The following is a 24,195-nucleotide window of genomic DNA, read 5'->3' as shown; positions in this document are numbered from 1 at the left end:
TTTGTTTATTTTTTAAATTTTTTGGTAAATTTACACGACGAATATGTACTTTTCTCGTTTACACATTTTCGCGTGTAAAAATCCTTTTTGTTAGCAGCTTTACACAATTGTACGGGTGAAATTAAACAGCAGATGTGTATTTTGTAGCTTGTACACACTTTTGTAGTAAATTTACACACACCACAGCAGCTATATTACACTCTAAAAAGTCCGAAATTTAAACAAACTATTCGTTGAATAATCTAGCATGTAATTTCGCGAATAATAAGGTAGGAAATCAGTTACCTAGCTTTTAGCTAGGAAATTTACACAATTTTTTTTAGAGTGTACATACCAAAAATTATTCTAGAAATTCTAACTAAAATGCTTGGAATTGCGTTAAAAATATTGTCGAATTTTTTTAAACTTTTGTATAAAGTCTGAAATTTGGATTTATATGGTTTTTGTTAGACAAAGAGCTATGCATTTATATAAAAATAAGGAACATTAAACAAAAAAAAAAGATAAATGGTTAAAACTTTTCAAAATGTTAGGGTGCTACCGCTCTGTCGCGGGCTGTAGGCATACGATTTGTATGGCGTGAGCTGTCGGTTTCCAACTGGATAGTTACATTATATTGATGTGAGCGGAAAACATAAATTTATAAGCATTCCTATTAGAGATATGCATACATAAATACGTAAGTAGTAATTTGAGCTTTATTGTACATCTACATATGCATATGTATGTACATATATGTATATACATACTTACTTATGGGATGGGCGATTCCAGCGAAAAGTCTTACGCGTAAAAAAAAAAATTAAAAGTCCTATATCTAGCTTGTTTATAGGCCGATTTAGCTGCTATTTATAATATATATCTACTGGCTATATAAGCACAAACACTTTTGCAAAAAAATGGTCTCGTTAGGTAGCGCCAGGGTCGAGATATTTTTCAAAACCTTGCTTATGCTTTGATTTGTTTCATATTTGGCATGTTTAGTTGAAACGAAATAAGACATAGATTTGCAAAAAATGAGTCGCTTGTGGCGCTGATGTCAAAATAAAAAGTACGCTCGACATAAAATGCATGTTCTCTTCTCGTTAAAAATTCTTTCAAGAACAATATTAACAAAACTTTTTCAATGGAAATTTTAGTAACGTCGCGTCGATAATACAGCTGATTAAACATACAGCAGACAATATTTCTACATCTAAAAAAAATTGGAAAATTAACCTTAAACTTTACCAATTCTACTACAAAGACTTTCATAAAAATCGCTACTACCAATAGTTGTATTTTTTTTACTGAATTAGGGGACATTTAATTGCTATGTAAATCTTGAAAATCTTTTAAAAAATTTTTACTTTTTAAATATTTTTTTTTTGTAACATTAACACGTAACGCCAGTTTGGAAATACCCATACATACGTACATAAGTATTCACCTTTGCATGAGAGAGCTCTGTTAATTGCACAGCAATGGCGGCAACATGCAACCACAACTACAAGCATGTGAATCGCTAATATTTCTTACATACATATATACAAATGTAACAACATGTGCCCACACATACATACATATATAACGCTTACCGCAATGAGCCAGATCAATTATCGGCACCAGACCCTTGGTCAGCAGTGTATCCACTTTATCATCATTCGTTTTTGCTTTCAACATTTTTGCTGCTTATTAATGTTTTATTATTATTATTTATTTTTTGAACTTGTTGCTCGAATTTGCTACGGATGCTGCTGCTGCTGCTGCCGCTCACTGTTTACTGCTTACTGCTTTCGCTTTTGATGCTGCCGAGTAGTTTACAATCAACTATTGACACTGACACTGGCACTGTTGCTAAGTTATTGCTTTGGTAATTTTTGTTTATTTTTTTTTTGCTCCTGCGCTGATAATGCCAATAGTAGATATGTAACGAATGTTTTGCGTTGTTTTCGATGCGGCTGAATGGCGAAGAAGTTCTATGATTGTTTGGAAATAATTGCTGACCGTTGCATTGGGATCGCTAACGTAGTTTTATGCACAACTGCACAACCGTCTGTGTTTATCGCTGCCGTGGCTATTTGTTGCTGACGATGCCTTGCTTATCGCTACCTCTTTTGTATTAGTTCTTTTGGTAGATGGAAAAATGCTCTTTCAAATTGCTAGAGTGAGGCAATTTTGAAATGCGCCTCTTGATTTTGGTTTTGTTTTATTTTGTAGGATTTTGCCTTTGCTGTATATCAATTGTGTGCTGATAGCTGTGGAATGACGTTCATATGAAGACGAGATTAAAAACTGTATTTAGTATTAAAATATATGTATATAGGTAGGTGTGAATCTAAGTATGTAAATTGAAAATAAAACTTGTTCACAAGTAAGCGAAGATGACAATACACATGTGCGTCAAATTAAATTATTCTAATTAGAAAGTTTAATTAGTTGCTAACGATTTTTCTTGTTTGCCAGGTAGAACAATATTCCATAAACTTTTTAGCACGATGTCCTTAATTAGATGCATAAATTTGTAAATATGTACGTATGCATTCTTTAATGTTCTTAGTGTAAGGCGGGACCATAGTGAGTTGTAAAACTTTGGCAACAATAAGTTTTGCACGACAATTCACATTTCATGAGCTTATACTCTCTTGCCGGTAAATAAATAAGCTACCCATTGGGAAAATAGGTAAGCACCTTACGAGGTAAGCCATGTTTTCTTTCAGTTTTTAGTACCAAAATTGTCATCATGGCCAATGTCAACTACTAGTAAAGCACAAAATGAACACCTCCAACGACACATTACGTTGTCAGTTGCAAAGTAACGTGCAGCCGAAGTTATCTCCAAGCACCGAACTACTCCGAGCGACTTCTCTGCATTACACGTAACTTACTTTGTATAGCGGCTCAGAAGTATGTCTGATACCAAATGTACATTCTAAATTCCTACTTACATAAGGCGGCCATGCCTTTGTAAAAGTAAGGGACGTTCGGCAGGGAAATGGTAATGACTGCCAGGTGAAGAGTGAGTTGCTAATAAGGTATTATTACGTGCTCCTAATTCCCACTGGGTAGGTATGTTGTAAGTTTGTAGCAGTAGAGCAGTCAATTTGATTTTTTTTTAAATAATTTTGATAAATTTAGTTTACAAATTCGCACAAAAGTTTAAATTGTCAAAATTTGTGTGTGCATGTGAAGCACTTTTGGAACGTTAGCTCGAATTAGGAAATACAAATCCTGCTTTTTGAGCCTTTTAAAGAATATGCGGATGCTGCTGGTTAGACGAAAATTTACCAAGAGGAAAATTGCACCAATAGCAATAAAGCTTAAATTTGTGTTTCATTTGTAAACATATTTATTTGTTAAGTTCTTTATATTGAAATCCACTACAATTGTTTACCGGATTAAAATATTTATCTTTTAAAAATAATTTTCAGACTGCTAAATGAAGTCCTGTTCTGCATCTGACTAAAATTATTTATTAATAACCGACTTCAAAAAAAAGAGGAAGTTATCAATTCATCGGAATTTGTTTTTGGGTTTATGATACCAGATAACTTTGCCATGTTAACCGATTTCTATAATCTTTTAAAGCCAGATTGGGTTTACATCCGATTATTGGATCATAACGAAATTAACGGTTAATTAAATTTTTATACGAAAATTGAAGTCGATTTTCTTTTTTGCTTTAAAATTACTTGTTTTATTATATTTTTTCATTTATTTTTTATCTCAATTTTTTGTACATATTTCCTTATTATTATTAAATTTGTTTATTTTATTCTTTAATTATCTTGTTTTATTTATTTTACTTTTAATTTAATTTACATTTTATTTTATTTAAAAATTTTTTGATGAGACACTTCATTTTATCAAATTTATTAACTTTTTTTGTCTTATTTTATTTTTTATTTGCGTTTTAATTTTTTTATTTTACCTTTACCTAATTCATTTTGTTTTATTTTTAATTATTAATTTTTTTATTTCGTTTTATGTTATTCATTTTGTCTTTTGATTGTTTTATTTTTTCACAAATTTTTTATTCTATCAGTTATATAATTTTTTTTAGGGCCAAAATCACAGTGCGAAGTTAACTCAGAATCGGCACTTAACCACAGATTTTCAGTACAAAAATCTGTGCTTCACGTTTAGTTCAAGTGTTACATTTTACCTTAAAAATTTTTCTATTATTTTGTTTATTTTTATTTTATTTCTTTTTATGTTTTCTTTTTTATTTTTTATCTTTTTTAGAAGATATATTTTTAATTTTATTTAATTTTACTTCACTTATTAATTAATTTATTTTTATTTTGTTTTACCATATTTCATGATGCATTATTTATTTTATTTTTCTTATTTTCCTTTATATATTGTTTTACTTAATTTTTGTTCTACTTTTTGTTTTATATTTTATATAGTTTTTTATTTTATTTGGTCTTATTTTGATCATTAACATTTTGTTTTATTTCACCCTTTTTTATTAAATTTTCTAATTTATTTATAGGTTTCTTAAAACTGTTTGATCATGACCTGTAGTAAACTTATTTATTTCATATGTTACAATATTTTATATTTTTATTTTATTTCACTATGTTTTGTATAATTTTATTGTATCTCATTTTAGATTTTATATTATTTTGTTATTTTATTTTACTTTATTATATTCTATTTAACAAATTTATATTTTATTTTATTTATTTATTTTTTATTATATTATATAGTATATCATTTTATTTTAAACTTTTTTATTTTATTTAAATTTTAGTTTGCATAATTTTTATTGCAGTTATATTTATTCAATTTTTTTTTGTATCCTTGATTATATAACTTTTTATTTTATTTTATTTTGCTCCACATACTATTGTTTCATTTTCCTCTGTCTTGTAACGGGTTTTTTGACAAGCGCGCTAACAAATTTATTATCATAATCACATTTTATTGCTACTGTTGCGTTTGCTACCGTTGATCCGTTTGCAACACGAGAGCTGACTTTTTACGACTGGCACACGCTCAACGAGAAAATTCGTGTATTTGACAAAAATCGGCAAGGCGAAAATTCGAGTTTAGCGATTTGTTTTACGTATTTATTATGCTTTTGTTGTTGCTATCGTATCACCAACCTACAATAATATTAAAAAAAAAAATACTCAATAACGCGCGCGTTCAGCGACTCACTCACGCTGCTATACATCTGTACAAATATAAATATACTAACTACGGCAACAAAAAGAGATGTCATTTATATACATATTTACATATGTACATACATACATTTGTATATATCGCACACCTAGATCCAAAGTGCGATCAACTCAAAAAATTGTTGCGCTATTTTTTTTGCATAAATCATTTCATAGGACTTACATCCAATTAATGTAAACAGTTTTTTCGTCATGATTTTATACATTAACTAAATAACTACTATTATACCTGTTTTTTTTATTAATTGCGTTGAATCGGTACGATCCACAAGCAATTATATTTCCCACTATGAATTTTGAGTTAGCTCACTTTAGATCTAGGTGTGCGATATGTACACATGTGTGTATGTATGTACGAAGTGCTCTGCGATACCGAAATTTCGACTGATCATCATCAGAATGCGAAACACAGGGCTATTGATTGACAAGTTAACGCACTGACAAATTGATTATTCGACTAAATGGATAGGTGGTAAGAATGATTGCATTTATGTATGTCCACCTATGTAGGTGCACGAGTAAGTATGTATGTATTTACATACATATAGTATAAAGATCACCTAGATACTATAAACGTACACATGTAGCGAGCCTCGAGCGATTAAAGAAATCGTTCACTGGAAACGCGTGTCTATTGTTGGTGTATTCGCGCGTTGACTTCCCGACCGAATGAATTTGTGAATGATCGCGCAGCGTTTAGGTGCGCCTGCGATTCGTTGTCAGAGGGCGTGTGTACGTACGTATGTATGTACTTAATTGGGGGTGCGGTGCGGTGTATTCTGGGACAATTAAGCCAAATGATTTACGCGTTTATACCAGTGACGGTCGGAGTAAGTCACCGTTTTGCTTACTATTTTCATTATAAGTAACTCAGATTTTTTATTGCCTTTTCTAAATACTTTCCTCTGATGCGCACTTTTAAATAATTTCTGCTTTTGTCATCTAGCTTTTATTGGACTTTTAAATTAGCGCAATTTCCATGCTTGTCACAAACTCATATTCAGTGATCAGCTTTGCCAATAAGCAAAGGTGTCCCTACCCATACAATTACATATAAATAATAATTTTTATTTGTGTTTTTATACACATACATATATTTAGTACATACATATGCATATGTCTATGTACACATCTTTTGTCGTTTTTTATTTTGTCTCCTTCTTCCTTTTTTACATACTTCAATACGTTATCATTGTTATTCAATGTCAATGTACATACGCGTACACAAGTACATTAACACTAAGAAGAATTTGTTACTTAGATAAAAAGAAATACAAAAATTTTTTAATCAGAAAATGACTAGAAGAAAAAAATGTGATAACAACATTAGCACATTTACACCTGAGCCAAATGCGTGGCGTTGCTGATTAAGTGAGAACATTGCACAAGTCAGAACGTGGGACAAGTAGATTCTCAGGCAGTTCTGCACAATGTGTGGCGGATGGCTTTGCCAGATCATTTAGCTTACGTCCATACTCTATGACTGTCCTTGATGTGAATTAATCACAATCAAATGCTTTAATAGCTGCCTGACTAACAGAGAAGACCTTACACTTTCGTTGATTGCTGTTAGTTCTGCTTGAAAAACACTGTATAAATTTGCCAACAGAAATTTGAGGTTGAGTCACAGCTCTCGCGAGTTTGCCCCAGTTCCCATAATGAGATTTAATTTGAAGTCATCGATTCAGGCACAAGACTAGGCTCTCTTCCCATTCGCTCCTAAAGCGACCCTCCCATAGAAATAATTCCTTAAAATATTGTTTTAAAATCAGATAAATTTATGTCGGGCAGCGAATTGCAACATACATATGTATGTATGTACATATATTTGTGAAACAATTCAAGTTATACATACATACATACTACGTAGTATATATGTACATTATTTAATTGCGTTACTGCTGAAGATTCCGTATTATTGAAATATTTAAATAAATAAACAATATTTAAGTAAAAAAAAAAAAAACAATAATTATATGGAAATATGGAATTAAAAATATTATCAATCCGTTAAGTATATAAATATGGAAATGATTCTGTAGAATTTCTCTTCAATAAAATGCGCATGATACTTGAAAAAGGTTGGGTGCGGCTCCCACGCGCGACTGAAGTGATACTTCTTCTTCCTCCATTACCCGTATTACCTCTACTACTAGTTAACCCGCATGGCGTTAAAATGCCAACATTGAGCATTTTTCAGAAGTATTTTTCAAAATAAAACTTCTTAAATCGCTTTTGTCTGACATTGGAATACAAATTTCAATTATTTCCTGAATTAATTTGAATTAATTAGAGTTGTTTATTTGGAGCTTTTCGGCCATTGATTTTAAAGCAAAAACGTTGGTTTTTCTATTCTGCCTCCTACGTGTTTCGACACATGAGTGTGTCTTCCTCATGGGGCCTGTTTATTTTGACAAGAAAACATAATTAAGTAAGTTGAATTAGATTTTTCAAATATGTGGCAAGCCTTCTAAATATATACAGTTCGGAAACTAAATCTTTTCAAACCCATTTCGATTGATATCTATCTTTAAGTGATTCATTTACTTTTTAAAATTATTTTACTTTATCTTTTTAAATCGGTGGCAAGCCTCTTAAAATACCTGGAAAATATTCCAAACATTCAAGCTAAAGATTTTTTTCGACACATTCGTTTGATACCTATATTTGAATATTTCGTATAAGTTGTGCCAAATTTGACTAAATTCGACTTTTAAAACGGGTGGCAACGCCTTCTTAAACCTCCCACGACTCACACCCATATTCTGATACATACATACATATGTGTGTATTTCAATGGTTTAATTGCCGCAAATCAAGTCAAATTTGATTTTTTAAACATACTGCAACACTCCTAAATATAGTTCGGAAATTAAGTTTTTTCAAACCCAGTTTGATTCATACCCACCTTTTAATAACTCATTTAAATTATTAAATTATTTGAATTCAACTGTTCTAAACAGGTGGCAACCATCTTTAGATAACTAAAAAATATTCTAAACGTCCAAGCTAAAGATTTCTTAACACTCGTTCGTTTGATGACCATATTTCATATAACTAGCGAGTAATTTATTTAAATTGGACTTTTCAAACAGGTGGCAACTCTGTTCAAAATATTATCAAACTAAAACCTCACATTGTGATACATATCGCAATCACCTTATTGTCTAAGTTTAAATTGAATTTGATTTTTAAAACAGGTGGCAGGGTTGCCACATGTAGTTAAGAAATAAAGCCTTTTTTATAACAGTTCGTTTGGTACCCATGTTTTAATAATTGATTGACGTTATTAAATAATTTAAATTACATTTTTTAACGAGTGGCAACTCTCTTCGAAAAAATAAAACTCCATAATTTGGCACCTCATTTTTGAAAATTGAACGACCGGTGCAGGTCTGATAACTTTTAGGGGATTCGAAAGACATTTTAAGCCTCGTAAAATAAAGGTTAAAATGGTTTCAAGGATTTTCTATCCCCCATTTTGGTGCAGTTACAAATTTTCTAAAAACCCTCTAACCGTTACTTTACATTGAAAAATTGTACGACTTTAAAAGTTTACGACATTTAAAACATCTTATGAATCCTTTTATTGATTATTAAATAATTTTAACTTCGGTTTTTAACCTAAATAAGGCCTATAGGCTAAGTCCTTTATTTTGACACCTCAGTTTCGAAAATCGAACGAAAGGTGCAGATCTGATAACGTTAACAAAAAACTTCTTCGCGTATTATATGAGTATTTTCTGTAATAGAATCTTAATCTCAAACTCAACCTCAATCTCGATCTTAATTTTAATCCTAATCTGGCCAACCACTCCCGCATTTTCGTTACATCGATGTTAGCAACCGAACGCAAATAAGTTTCACTTCAAAAACATGTTGTTGACACTTTAAAATTTGAAGATTGCATCAGTACATCAAACGATTCTAAAGAGCCTGTCAGACGTGGCAAGGCAATATATTTCGAAAAGGCTTTCAAATTGAGAAATTTCAGAAACCCGTAGCATGAGCCGTTACACCCTGCATGCAAAGTGCGTTTCGAAAGAGGGTTTTTTCTTTGTGTTTCCGAAAGGCGAATTGCAGATTGCTAGTACAGCACGAGCAAGTTGAAATATATTTCCGAAATTGATTTGCGCTCTGTCAATTGCAGTCCCTCCTTGAAATTTGTTTTTCTGAAATTGATTTGCGAAATGTGACAGAAAGGTCTTTCTGGCTGTTTACACATCAAAGTGTGGAAAAGTTGGAAATGTTGCTACGTCTAACATGCTCTTAAAAACACTTCTGGTGTGCGTGTACTCTTATACGACCGTTAAGGTTTCTTCCAATATCTTATTTTCATACCCGTCTTAACCACAATTGTGGTTGCTAATAACACAAAACTAACTACCCCATTGCTGTCAATTATAATCAAATATAGTAAATGTGGATACACACAGGCACATATATATGTATGCACAAATACATATATTTTAACTACTGTCTGATTGCCCCTACAGGGAAAATGCAATAAAACAAATTGCGTGTTATTTCAGTCTGCAGGCAGTAACAACGATAAAACAGAGCTACAAAGTATTTTGCGTTAAATTTCATGGGGTAGTTGATTCTTGCTGTGTCGTGGTAGCTTTTTACCAAATTAGCTGCAGTTTCTTAAATGAAAAATCGATGGAATCACGACAGTAGAGTACTAAGGAATTTCGCTACTGGGTAGATATGAATATATCTACGAATATTTTTCACACCTGTATTTAAAACGTACGAGTATAGTCAGTTGGCAACTACAAGTTTCTGTACATTTCTGTACATATAATTGAACCACGTAAATTTGTGTTAATTTTTTCTAAAATGATCAGGAGGGTGCTCCAAAGAAATCTTGTGTTTCTTGCAAATAAATTACATAGGGTATGTACCTCGTCGTATTGATTATTATTGTTTATATAATTTTTTGTTTGTTACGGAAATTTAAATTTTGTACACAGGAAAACTTTAAAATTAAATCAAGCTTTCAAATTTGTTATTAAATAAATTGATCATATACATGGTTCTATGTGAAAGCCACTGATTGGTTCTTATAAGTGAGGTTTAAGACTTGATGATCCACAGATGATAAGGTGAGGATATAATTTTATTTCGTACAACAATTATGAAAGCATTTTTCTCACATTTCAAATTAATTTTTTATGAAACCTTTTGATGAAAACCTTTTGCCATTTTTCCGGTAAATGCACAATTCCATCACTTTAGAAATTCGGTGGTTCCTAGGCGCAAAACTCTATCAAATGATTTTTACAAGCTTACTTGGAAGCTATTTAGCACCATGAACGGAGTTCTGCCAAGACCGTATTGTCAAGACATATAAACTTCCCAGCAAAACTCTTCTAATGTTTACCGAATCAACGAATCAACACACTTGTATGTGGCCGCGTTATCAAGTTTTTGTAGCTTCTTCCTTCATCCTTCCTTCCTCTTGAGGCAAAAGTTAACTTGCTGGGTAGTTTGAGCCAAGCGGTTTTTGTTGAGCAATTTTGAATCGCCTGGGGCCCCGCACATATGTATGTACTAGCCCTACTAAGTCTTGAAAACCCCTTGCACGGTGCTTGAATTGTGGGTAAAAACCGGGTTTCCTTTGCGAAAGCTTTGCAATCCGTGCAATCGGTACACCGTGCGTGGGATTTGCAAGACTGCGAGAATACCCCTATTGAATCCCACTAGTGTATCTTTTGTGTGCACTCTACATACCTACCTATCAACGAAAAAGGCCCTAATTGATATTTTGTAGGAAATGTATTAAATTTGGCTAGTTGACTCTCGCAGAAAACTTGTTTCTATTGTAAAATTTTAAATTTTTCGAATTGGCTATTCGGCTTTGTTGATGAGAATTATGTACATATACATATGTAGGCATGTGTGTACAGTGAAAGCTCTCATAAACGGACGCTCTAATAAGCGGACGCATTCTAGGGAACAAAAAATTTTTTTGTTTTTTATTCATACCAAATGTTCTCCCATACACGGACTTTCCGACAAACGAACACGGACACTCAAGAACGTCCAGTTATAAAAATAAATCTCCCATAAGCGAGCGCGAAGCCCTAACAAGCGGTCAATTTTGTTTTTTTTTTTCTTCAGTCGGATGTAGAGTCTTGCTCTTCTACATAGTCCATATTCAAAGATATTTCATTGCGCTCTTCTGGCTGCTTGAGCGAAGCGGGCAATGAGATTTGACGGTAGGAAAGAAAACGCTATAAATTTGAATTTATTTTTAATTCATCCTATTTCTATTGAGAAATAAATATTATTTTAATTTAGAAACCCACAATTTAAATTTTTTAATTTGAATTTGAATTTTGTTTTATTTTTTTACGAAATTCCCATAAGCGGACATCTTTCATAGGCGGACAAAAAGTAGGTGACCATCGGTGTATGCTTATGGGAGCGTTCACTGTATATACATAAATACATATCTAAATATATATAGTATATACATATTTGCTTTTCTAAATATTATCACCTGTTGAATTTGTTGTTGTTTGGTTTGGTTTGCGTCGTTGTTATCAATCACTTTCTTGACACACTTACATGTGCACATTTGCTTTGCGATAATAATCGTCTTTTAGAATATAATAACATTCTACGGAGGTAGGCTAAAGTAAGCATATGCCTTTAGGAAAATTTGTAACAATTGGCACCTAAATAATATTAAATTAAAATCAATACATCTTTAAATATATAAAATCAATTTCATTTAGTACGTTATAATACGATATATGCACTTAAGTATATTCTCATCCTCATTCTATATTTATTGGCTTAAAAAAAGAGAAAATAAAAACCAGAAACTTTATGGAGTCTCCAATTGAAATGAATCCAGCCTCAATAAATGTTCACAGTAATTATTAAGAGCATTTTTGGTTTCATTTTGCATTTTGGGGCTAATAAAAAAACAACTAAAGAAGTGAAGGATATCCTTATTCATATATTTATTTTTCTGCTACAAAACCCCCGTCAGGTATTTTTCCTATAGCACTTAAATACTTTGCGCAAGTGTATTGGTGTGGCAGATTATGGTTTAAACAAAGGCATTACCAGATACATATGTACATACGTGCATATGTACATACATATGTTTTTAGGTACTACTGATGAATGATGATACCTACGTTACTACTTTTAAATCATCTCTCATAGCAATTCCAAATATGACGGTCGCATTGTTTTCGGCACCGTAATGCAGCTGCACTAAAACAAAATTTATTAAGCTGGATTATAATTGCATACATTTATATATATACACATATTTACGTTAGACTGTATCACCAAAAAAATCTCGATTTTCCCCGCTGAAACTACAAAATTAATTATATTTGAAGACTTCCACCAAAATATTTCGCAAAAATATAAAGATTTACGTGAGCTAAAACTGTATTTGAAAATACCTACCATAATTTAATTTTTTATAAATATAAATAGTTTTTCTTTAAATTCCCTCTTATAACAAAACAGCTAAACGTAAACAATTGCGTAAAAATAAAAAATCTTTGAAAAAATTAAAAAACAGCATCAAAAATCTCACTATTACGCTTCCGTTAAACTTTTTTTTTATATTTTCTCAAGCAAATTTTTTAAGCTTATACTGTTTTGTCATCTGAGGTGCTTTTTTCAAAAAATACTTTAAAAAGTGGGTCGAAGGTATTTTCAAATTAGCCCAGCTCACGTAAATCTTAATATTCTTCCCAAATATTTTGGTGGTTCAAATGTAATCGATTTTAAAACTCCAATGGAAAAACAATACCGGGTCTTTTTGTTTGTATGGGGAGTGATCCAGTCTAATGTACATATGTAAGTATAGTATAAATATGCATAGGCTATACATACATATGTATGTATGTACATATGTCTGCTCCGGGATAGTGTTGACAGTTTTAGCGTTCTAAAATTTAAACACTGCAATATGGATTTAGAAATTTTATTTTTGCATCATAGTTGATGCAAGAGGTTTCAATTCCATACCACTTTTGTAAAACTCACATAAGTATGTAGACATTTTAAATATTTATTTACGTATATTTGTACTTCCGCGGAGTCAACTCAACATAACGTTTGTGTGCGACCCGAATTTGCAGCGCCCTCAGAACCGTGTCGGACGAAACCGCTTTCGTAATCGTCAGTATGGTACCCGCACTCCGCATGCTGTAACTTAAATAGACCGACTAGTACGACTGAGGGTCGTTGGACCTACCGCTGCATACCAAATCTGGTATCCTGGATTAATAGACCGCATGGCGAAGAAAATTTTTATCAGAGCCAGTTATTGAGCGAGCATGGCAGACCTGTTTAAATTTATATATGAGCACGACGCGTACTGCGACTACTGCGGAAGTGGTCTAGCAGAAGACGTCCGCCACGTATTCTTTGAGAGTACGGTGAACGACAGCATCGCCCAATTCGGCGTTCGCCGGCATTGTGTTCAGCATGAGGTTCACTAACCAAACTGTAGGCGCGTTCTGGAACCTAGGCCGTTCCAACCGCCAAGGCGGGGTGGATTTCGAATTGGTGTTCCCGAAAAGCAGTGCGGTGCGGATTGGAACCCAGGCCGTTCCAACGATCAAGCCAGTGCGGCTTAGAAACTCCTATTCGCCTCTTAAACATTTAATTCACGAATTAAAGCGAAGGCGCGGAATGGAATCCAGACCGTTCAAGCCACCTAGGCTCTGCGGCCTTGAAATTCTTGAACTAGAAGCAAAGGCGCGGTCTGGAACCTTGGCCATTCCAACTGCAAAGCCAATATACAGTGACTCAAACAAATGACCACGTGTTGATTTTCTTCAAATATTCTTAAAGTTTTTCGAGCTAAATTTTTTTGTTATTTTTATATAAAAATATCGTCTAAACTTCAACCAAAACCGTGTAAATCACAGTTTGAAACGATATACAAAATTTGAAAAATTCAAACTAATTTTCATCAAAATTTCTACCTTTTATTTATTCTGAATTTTTAGAAAATTTTTGGGTATGCCATTTTATAGCCCATAGAATTTGAGTCTAATGAAGCGCAAGTTTCAAACGGCTATTTGAAGGAAATCAACACGTGGTCATTTGTTTGAGTAACTTTATATACATATGTATGTATACGCATTTGAAACTCATCTCTCCTGTAAGCCTGATCAATGCAATACCAGCGACAAAAAGGAGCGATAAGCCATGCCATAATTCTAAGGTATTTTTTTTCTTAATATTTATAAGATCTAAATTATAAGTTGTATCTCTATCTAAGAGATAAATAAATAGTTTAAAAAAATTTTTAATTTTAAACAAGACGTGGCAAAACCTGGTAGTTGTAGCCCTGGACTGAGTGCATCCGAGTGAAAAGAACGACCAAGCCTATTGATCAAATCCTTTCCCGTCGAGATACCTGTCGGTGGTACCGTCGGGATCAGTACTTGGACAGTAGGAGGTTTAGTTCGAGTTAAAATCCCACAGTGACGAGTATAGGATTTTGATATTTCTTCCATGTAAAAAGTAATATAAAAAACTACATACAAACTATATATACATACAAATGTATGTATATATTTCAAACATACTCTTACTGGCTTTAGTCTACGCAGATAACAATAAAGTTTTGGATTTTTAGTTAGCAGCTATTGGCAATGGAGAAATTTAAAATAACAACTGTATGTATGAATAATTAACTGTCATGAAATAAGCTCGTGATCAAATACTGTGCATTCATAAACAGCTACATATGCACATATGTACATACATATGTAGATACATATTGCGCAAGGCGATTTTAAGTACACTGAAGAGCAAAAGTGCAAAAACAGAACGGAAAGTTAAATTTGTGGTAATGTACTTTTTCAGTTTAACTCAACGTTGGACAATAAAAATTTTAACATTCATATGTGGAAACTCAGAAAAAAATGACCAAATAAAAATTAACTGGATTGTTCAAGTTTTGCACCCTCTTAGTAATTGCTAAATTTTGTAATTCTAAGAGGAGTTCTGGCTCATTGAGAGCTTTAAGTGCACATACATAGTTATCTAAAGAAGCGAAAAAAGGGCGGACCTCAGTCTGCAAGGTCAATAGACCACAAAAAATACAATTTTCCAGGCTGGGCATATTGGAGGATCTCTGAATACCAATAAACTTTGGTTCCAAATCAAAAATTACTGCTTTTTCAGCACAAAGGAAGTGACTAGACATTATGTAAGATGTTGTTGCAGCTCAAAGATATAGAGGAGAAAGCCTGCCTTGACAACCAGAATAATTTTTAGTCAGAAACGCCTTTTTACCAAGAAAAAACATTGGATTGGTATTATTTTGAAGTTTTCATAAACGGCCACACTATTCCACCAAAAATTAATATTAATTGATATTTTACCTTTGGTTCAGGTGCTGTGGAAATGCGTCAGGGTTACGCCTAACTCCCCAAAATATTTCAACTATTAAGTTTGTATGGGTACATTTAATGAATTAGGGCCGTGTTACGCCTTAGGAGAACAAGAACTGTGACAAAAATTGATGGTAGAAAGAAAAGTGACAATAAATTAACATTTCCAAATGATTTGGCAATTTCTGAGGACATTATTCGCAGGTTTTTATCAATCCAAACAGGACAATAATAAGAAACATTCCCCGAAACTGGGGCCAAATAGGTAGATATCCCAAAGTTTTATAATGATGGAGTAAACCTGCGTAAAGCCCAGATTTGAGTCCGACAGCGTTGAGGAAAACCGGTATGCAATCTCAACAGGTTTCGTCTAAAAATTGTGCGAAAGCATCTCAAGGTGACCATAAAACCTAAATTTTCAAATTGGTTATGTCCAATTTATTAAAAGTTAAGAAAATGGTGAAATTTTCTATCTGGTACAAAACTGGAACAATCTAGTTGCTTCTTTTTTTTTTGCAATTTTCTTCTTTTTATGCTTGATTTATTATTGTTTTTATGACCGTCTGATGAAATAAACGTAGGAAATGTGAAATCCGAAACTTGATTACAAAACAGTCTTCATATACCTATTGCGAATATGTGGCAAGAAAATTCACATTATGTATTACTGTTCCGGTTTTGCTCCTCAGTGTATATGTATATTTGTATCAATGTATCATATAACATATATATTTCGGTTTGTAATGCAAAAACCAATCAGATACGAGTATCTTCCGTATCTTTCGAGAGACCAAAATCATTCCCAAATGCCCATTTTATTTATATTTTTCCTGTTCAAATTTACTAACTTACACAACTATATAGTATTTTCGAAAAAAAAAAAAATAAATGTACATTAGACTGCATCACCAAAAAAGTTGCGGTTTTTCTGCCGGGATTACAAAATTTATTATATTTTAAGACGTCCACCAATATATATCGGAAAAATATTAAGATTTAGTGATGATGGACCGATTTGAAAATACCTCCAAAAATGAAGTTTTTTATGAATAAAAATAGTTTCTTAAAGAATTTTTTGAAAAAAGTCCCCTCAGATGACAAATTAGATTAAGTTTAAAAAAAACACTGCATAAAAATATTTAAAAATCTTTTCAACGGAATCGCAATAATGACATTTTTGACGCTGTTTTTTTTTACATTTTACAAAGATTGATTTACGAAAATTTTAATAACTGGGCCAAAACTATTCTGATTTAGGCTTATGGGATCTCAGTAGAAAGGTATTTTTGCGCTGTTTTTATTTCTGCGCAAAAAAAGTCATTCGTGTCCCAATTTTTTTTTTTCAAATACCAACACATCTTAATTCAACGTTGAAAAACGTTCCTTCTTCCTACCTTTCTCCTTCATCTTTTGAATGAGTTTATTAGCAAAGGGGTGAGAAAATATCTTTCCAATGACACCTCTTAAGTCTAAATCGGAATAGTGTAGGTTCGGTTATTCAAGTTTTTCTTATACCAATCTTTGAAAAAAGTCAAAAAACAGCATCAAAAATCTCATCATAACGATTCCGTTCAAAATTTTTGTTAATTTTTTTTTAAATATTTTTATGCAATTTTTTTAAGCTTAAACCGTTTTGCCATTTGAGGGGATTTTTTTCAAAAAAAAAAAAATCTTTAAGAAACTATTTTTATTCATAAAAAACTCAATTTTTGGAGGTATTTTCAAATCGGTACAGCTCACTTAAAGCTTAATATTTTTTCGAAATATTTTGTTGGACGCCTTAAAATATAATAGATTTTTTAATTCCAATGGAAAAATAGTACCGATTTTTTTTATCTAATGTACATACATATAGAAGAAAATTTGTAGATACAGTTCAGAAAGCTTTCACGAAGGCCGGTGTCCGGTTACATATGCACACTGTGTGCATAGACATATGGCAGAGTTGATTCGGAATTGTCTCGGGAATTAACTTAAGTTAATCCGGATTAAGTTCTAGAATTAATTCTCAAACTTAATGCGGATCAGGGGCATTTTCGAAAACTCAAAACTCAAAGAAAGCGGTATATAGAACATGCAACACTAGCATGAACATCTAAGGGTCGATTTCACAGTGCGTAGTTAACTCAAAATCGGCAGTTAACTACAGATTTTTGTACTGAAAATCTCTATTAATTTTGTATTTGTGACTTTTACTTTTCCCTCTCTAAGCACAACAGGTCTTTACAATCAATTGACACCGTGACTTTCTTCAACCTCCCTTCATATGCATAGTCGACACGCTGAGGAGCTGACGGAGTCTAAGCTGCTCTTAGTTGCACCCGCTCAATAATAAGCATCCAGTTTTCTAGGACATCGAGGGCCGAAAACCGCGCAGTGGCTTGCCAATCTCTGTGTCGCCTGCTGAACGGTTGATAGTCTTAATTTCCTCCCATCGCTGACCTACTGATTACTCGGTATGCCCGAGATGGTGGCTGTCCGTTCTTTAATTTGGCTCCGAAAGTTTTGAAAGCACTTGAGGATTTTTTTTTAACCTCTCAGTAAATAGCGATGTGGTCGTTTGTTTTCAGAGTAAGCGCTCGCTTTGACCGACTCCGTACGAAGAAGTAAATGTACTATTATATTTAAGGTGATGATCAAGAACACTGTCGATATCGGCCCCTCGTCTATTTCTTACATCTATGAGGCAACACCTAAACTGACCTGAGACAGTTCAGCAACGCCACATGAGTCTTCAAACGCGCCTCCCCAACTGTGTCGCCATTCAGAAGCGTTGAGAAGTGTTCCTTCCACATCTCAATTATATCCCATCCGCTTCCACGGCTTTCTGCCTCTCGTTTCTTTTTTTTTTTAATATACGTCTCTCCTCCGTCCTCATCTCGTAGTATAGTTCCAGCGTCGCTCGCGTAGCTGTTAGCTGCAGTATGGCTTTGCATGCTGCGTACTACAGCGTCTACAGCGGCGCGCGGCACTCTTTGTCATACCAGTCATTCCTGATTGGACGGTACTATCCAACCACCTATCCCGCAGCGGCACGAAGAAATTGGGAGATGGTTTCCCACTGCTCATTTGTATTCGGTCGTTGAAGAGTTTCTTGTTTAAGCAAGATTGATAGTCGATTGCGAAATTTCTCGTCTGTCTGTTGTGAATGCAGCTTCTCGACGTCGAACTTTCACCTCGTTGCCTGACGCACGTTCTTTATTGCACAGAGGCGCATACGGACCTCACAATGAGTCTCACGTTGTGGAACGTAGCTTTGATGCGGATCGTGGCGATTCGTTCATTGACGGCATTGAACCTGGAGACGAGGTGTCGTAGTCTCCGCCCAACCAAAAATGCGACATCAAATTTTCGCGCCGTCTACTGGCAGCTATAATAGATGTCACACGCTGCATATTTCCTGCAGCCGAGTCCCGTTCATCGCTTTTCCTGGATTGCAGTGATGTCAGCCTTATGTCTTGCCTATAGAGGATCTGGACATATGCACCCATTAATCATAGTCCTTACTTCGTGAGCGATGGTCGTCAACATTTGGGGGCCAGTTATCCGAGGTCATTTTGCTCTTTTCATTGGTAGGCGTTTTTACATGGCAGATACACGTTTATATAGCGACGCCGATTTCGGCCCGATTTTAAATTTCCAAATGATACTTAGGGCCGATTGTTCAATGTTTGATTAACACAAATCGCAGGTAGAAGCTCCGGTTAAATACAGCAACTGCTTTATCGATTCCATGTTATATGTATGACGTCCAAATCGCCGATAATGATGTACTGGTTATAGCCAGATATTGATCATATCTATAGCACGCAATTTCAAAGTGATATTGTTTGCCCTTTATGTTTATATAAATATGTATGTAAACATAAACATACAGTGGGGAGCAGTGATGAGCACATGGTCATGTTTGTTAAATATTTGCAAGGTTTTAAAAGTAACATTTTTTTTTTGTTATTTTTTCATAAAAATATGGTTCATGCTTTAACCAAAACCACATATGTAAATCAAACTTTCAAACTTTATATAGAGCTTGGAAAAATTCAACAAATTTTCATTAAAATGTTGAGCTTTTTAATCTGATTTTTTTAATATAATTTTTTGAGTATGCAGTTTTTTAGCCCATTAAATTTTAATATAATAAAGTGCAAGTTTTAAGCGGCTGCAAAATCGCGTTGATTTTTGAGATTTTTTTTTTTAAATTCCATTTGTTATACGAAAACAAAAACCACTAAAGCTACCTACTAAAATTTAATGGGCTACAAAACTGCATTCTCAAAAAAAAAAAATCTAAAAAATCAGATTAAAAAGCTCACAATTTTAATGAAAATTTGTTGCAATTATTTAATAAAAAGGACCTTGTACTCATCACTGCTTCCCACTGTAAGTGGCAAACAATATCACTTTGAAATGGCGTGCTATAGATATGATCGATACCGTATGCCGTTTTACCGTACGGAAGTGAATCAAGTAGGTACTGCAATATCACACGAAATTCCCATATTGTACACTTTATTTTTTTGCGGTGAAAATTAATCATTAAAGAATATAAATAAATATGTACGTAAATATGTGCATACATATTTACAAATAAATGAATATGCATATACGAAATTCATTCTGAAAACAAAGACTTGTTGTATGTTTTATACTGCATGCCGCTACTGATCTTGACAAGTGACAGATGCTGCTTGATTACATGTCGCGCTTACAATGTATGTACGTAGCAGCGATTAATTTCGGGCCTTTTAAAGAATTTTAAAGGCGAAATTATCAACGAAAATGATTTAAAAATTTAGAAAAACAAATACATAAATCTTTAAAACAAAAAAGGCAATGAGTCAACGAGCATTAAATTGATTGCACTTAGTGGACGTTCGTAGAATTCCAATTAAGTACATACATATGTACATATGTATGCACTCTGTAAGGTACCTACTTATAAAAAAACTGGCATCAAACGACGAAAAATTTCCTTCTGATCATATCTGATTGCAGCTAAAGAGCAACAAGATAAAAAGCGGCAATAAAACGGGCTACCTCGGCCACTTTACTTCAACTCTTTTGCAAGTTGAGAGAATGGCATAAGAACGGTTGCGCTCCATTTCAAGTACATAGTACATAAAGCGTTAAAAAAAAAAATACCAACAAACAACAAGGCGAGCATTGCGGCGGGCTGTTGGTATGAGACTTTTGAGGGCGCATGAATTAGCGACTTTCACTGAACTGCTGGTTTGCGTAAATAAATATGTACATAAGTATGTAGTATGTAGTTGTAAGTACATATGAATATTCAGTATGTGTAAGTACATATATATACATATTTATGTACATACAGTGCATGCATGTACGTATTTACTGGTATTTCTGCAACGATTTGTCACCACCACCGCCATACGCCCCCCTTATACACGTACACTGCGATCGACAACGGCCCCACCACCTGGCCCAATCACGCTGCTGGCGCATGATATTTGTTGGTTAAGCATTCGGCTTCACAATTCCTGTCTTAAAAATAACTTTGTACTCCATGTTGCAACAATGATGTCCCCCCGGTCGTTGCACAACTTTCCAGCCACTAGCTGCGATTGGTGGCCAACACGCAGACGTGGCGTGCCAATTGCAAATACATATATACATATGTATGTATGTATGTACATACATACTTAGCTAAGCATCTGCAGCAAGAAGCGGTAGTAGCAGAAATGTATCAAATGATAAAAAAAAAACTAATAGCAACTTCATCTGCTTATTCGATCGCACGCTTTGGTATCATTTTCTTTTTTCTACCTGCTAATTTAGTGCAAGTTTAAAAATAAAGTTTCAACGTCTGCACATACATATTGCATTTGCTTAATGCTTAATACATAAACATGTGCTTATGCATGTATGTATGTTAGAAAATGCATGTATAACATTAAGCATTTTTCAAATTTTTTTAATTTAATTTTGAACGAATTCTCGAAAGTGCATTTGTCATTATTCGCTTACTTGCGTCAATATGTATGTATTTGAATTAACCCAAATTCATACAAACAAACCAGAAAAAAAACAGTGGAAAAATTAAAAAAAAAACTCACTTCACTCCACAAATGCAAACAAACAAACGACGAAATGGCACCGACAACAACTATGGCGGAACAACGGTATCGAAAATGAGGACTGAACCGCGACTGCGATCACTGCGACGACGGAACAAGATGGCAACAACTGGCAATTTGAACGTTGGATACACACAACACAGTGAATTCGCGCACACTATGTACATATGTATATATGTATGTATGTATGTATGTTTGAAGAAGCCAGACGATTCAAACGATCCAATGAACGACTGAACGCACTAGACGCACGAGAATCTTGATGAACTCAAAGCGGCACAACTACTCCACTCTACAACATCGTCCCCAACACTGACTCCACAGACACGAGGAAGGGCAGCAGGCACAGATGTTTGTTTCAGCGCTTCCGTCAAATCTGCACACTTGCTAACCCAGTATTTTCGATCCGTGTTATGGTTGCTACCCGGTATTTTTTGCTTTTGTTTGGTATATGTGTTTCGCTATCGATTGACGCGTGTACATGTGCGATCAGTGTGCATGGTTGCATTTGCTTTCTTGAAAATAATTTTAAGCATTTTTCGATCTGAAAGTTTTTCGATGTTTTAAAAACTTTTCGGAAATGAAAATATTGAGGTGAAAAATTCTGCATGTGAAAGCAACAACAAAGTTAGCTAGCAAAGATGGACGATAGCGAGTTCATTCGTTTCGCCACTCGCTAACTGCTAACAGTGTACTTGCCATACAATCGGAAACTGCCGCTGCTCGTGAATTCAATTTGCCATTGCTTTTACGACGCCATACAAGTAGGAAAAGCATTTTTTTAATAATTGTGTTGCCTACATTTAGGCACTAAGATTCAATAAAAATGGATTGCATACTAAACAGCGGCACTGAAAAATGTAAAATATGGGTATGTATGTATGTACATACTAGGCGAAAATTAATCGGCAGCTTTGCGAAAATATCTTAGGGCCAGTTTCTTAATGTCTGGTTAACACTAACTGCAGGTTAAACATGGTTATCGACGTGATCGACTTCATAACATATAGCAGGGCCCTTGGGAATCATTCGCACGACAGCTGCATCTTCAAATCCGAAAAACCCAGGACTGTCACTTCAGCAACATTCCCCAAAAATGTTTGGGGAAATTCATGTTGCTAACACAGCAACAAAAACAAGAACCAGTTTCATTGTATTCCTTGTCCAGTAATGCAAATTGCACTGTGGAACAGGTGTACTGTAATTTTACCCCATTTTTAAATGGGTCCCGAGGTGTCTGTAGAAGGGTCAGAGAGGCGAAGGGCATTTTTTTCTTAAAGCTTGGACTGTGCTATTTATAATTAGAGTGGTTGACTTTCGTTGTGCGTAAAATTGACTTTCGCACAGGGTTATCAAAGTGATACAACAGAGAACGTTTTGATAGACGAAAGGAGTAATAGCGCGAACTTGAAATATCTGTATATTATGCTCAATAAAGGATTTAGTTGGAATTCTCTTCCAGCCATGCGAGGCCTATAGAAGCTTCCAAAAACGAGTTAAACCGACGGTCGGTTCCAAAGTTCCAAATTTTACCCAACCATGGGCGGTTGTTTCGGCCTTGTTTAGATCGGTGAAATCTCTTAATCGCTCTTCGTCCGCATCCTTCTGTTCCGTGCTTACATCAAGCTAAATCCGGAACTAGAAATCTAGTTCTGCTGTGCATGGTAGGTCACTTAATAACCTGTTCAGATCCACGGCTGCACTGAGCTCACCTGAGTAACATCACCAACTTCCGTGTGAGGACTAATCACCGACTCTTGGTCTCTCACACAGCCTGCTCCGTGTGGCAGTGCTTTTTCCAGTTTCTCTAGAAGGTCGTTTACAACCGCAATTCAGAGCAGAGGAGAGAGAACGCCACCTTGTGGAGTCCTCCTAATGACTCTGCACTGAGTGCAGGCGCTAGCCCACTCCGCCGCGAAAGTTCTGTCATGAAGTAAGCTGTAGATAAGCCTTATTAGGTGGGTTTCACCTGGGTACAGAAATATTTCTCACGGTTTTACCATGAATTCTATGACAGGCATAAGACGCAATTGTAGCATTGTTTGCCACATTCGAGAGATGCGAGTTCCGACTGAGCCCTTTGTCCACAGTTATCCCTAGATAATTTGCCTCTTCTGAATATTCCATTTCTATCCCTGTCAAGGCGGGCCTAGTCAAGTTGACTTTCCTTCTTTTGGTAAATGGGACAATGGTGGACTTCAGTGGGTTTATTGACAAGCTCTTTTCTGCAGTACATACATATATGTATCCCAGTCGGAAAAGTAGTAATGCATTACATGCGTGATAAATAATATAATGTATTTCTTATGCGTTCTCGATAATATTACTGTTAACTATGTAATCAGCATTCCAATGTATTAAAAAAGTTCCAAAAATTTCACATTAAAACACATTCATTTCTCGATACTAGATAATGCAAAATTTAATGCCCCACTTTTCTTAGGACATCGGTCTGGGAAAAAAATGCATTTTCGCATGTGAAAAGGGTTGTTTTACTGATTACTTTTTCGATTACTATACATTACATTTTTT

At 34.3% G+C, this 24,195-nt stretch overlaps 1 protein-coding gene across 7 annotated transcripts in view; it reads right to left on the bottom strand.

Moving 5' to 3' along the window:
• Nucleotides 1-22,085, bottom strand: part of LOC118737607 (UPF0676 protein C1494.01-like) — a 60,012-nt gene extending 37,927 nt beyond the window's left edge. The window contains exons 1-2 of one of the 7 annotated variants that reach the window (XM_036468225.1): nt 21,643-22,085; nt 1,578-2,237 (exon numbers count right to left, since the gene is read on the bottom strand). In XM_036468225.1, coding sequence (XP_036324118.1) covers nt 1,578-1,662 — 85 coding nt within the window. In that variant the 5' untranslated portion in view covers nt 1,663-2,237; nt 21,643-22,085. Of the gene's footprint in view, nt 1-1,577; nt 2,238-2,426; nt 2,446-4,832; nt 5,060-5,753; nt 5,821-21,642 lie in introns of those variants that run through there. The other 6 variants (XM_036468219.1, XM_036468224.1, XM_036468220.1 and 3 more) reach the window with 6 other exon arrangements.
• Between the last annotated feature and the right edge of the window lie 2,110 nt (nt 22,086-24,195).

Source organism: Rhagoletis pomonella, unplaced genomic scaffold (genome assembly GCF_013731165.1).
Source record: "Rhagoletis pomonella isolate Grant_MI unplaced genomic scaffold, Rhpom_1.0 Rhpom_scaffold_00004, whole genome shotgun sequence".
Taxonomy (NCBI): Eukaryota; Metazoa; Arthropoda; class Insecta; order Diptera; family Tephritidae; genus Rhagoletis; species Rhagoletis pomonella.
Note: the sequence above shows the minus strand (reverse complement) of the source record. Positions and strands in the feature narration are given on the sequence as shown.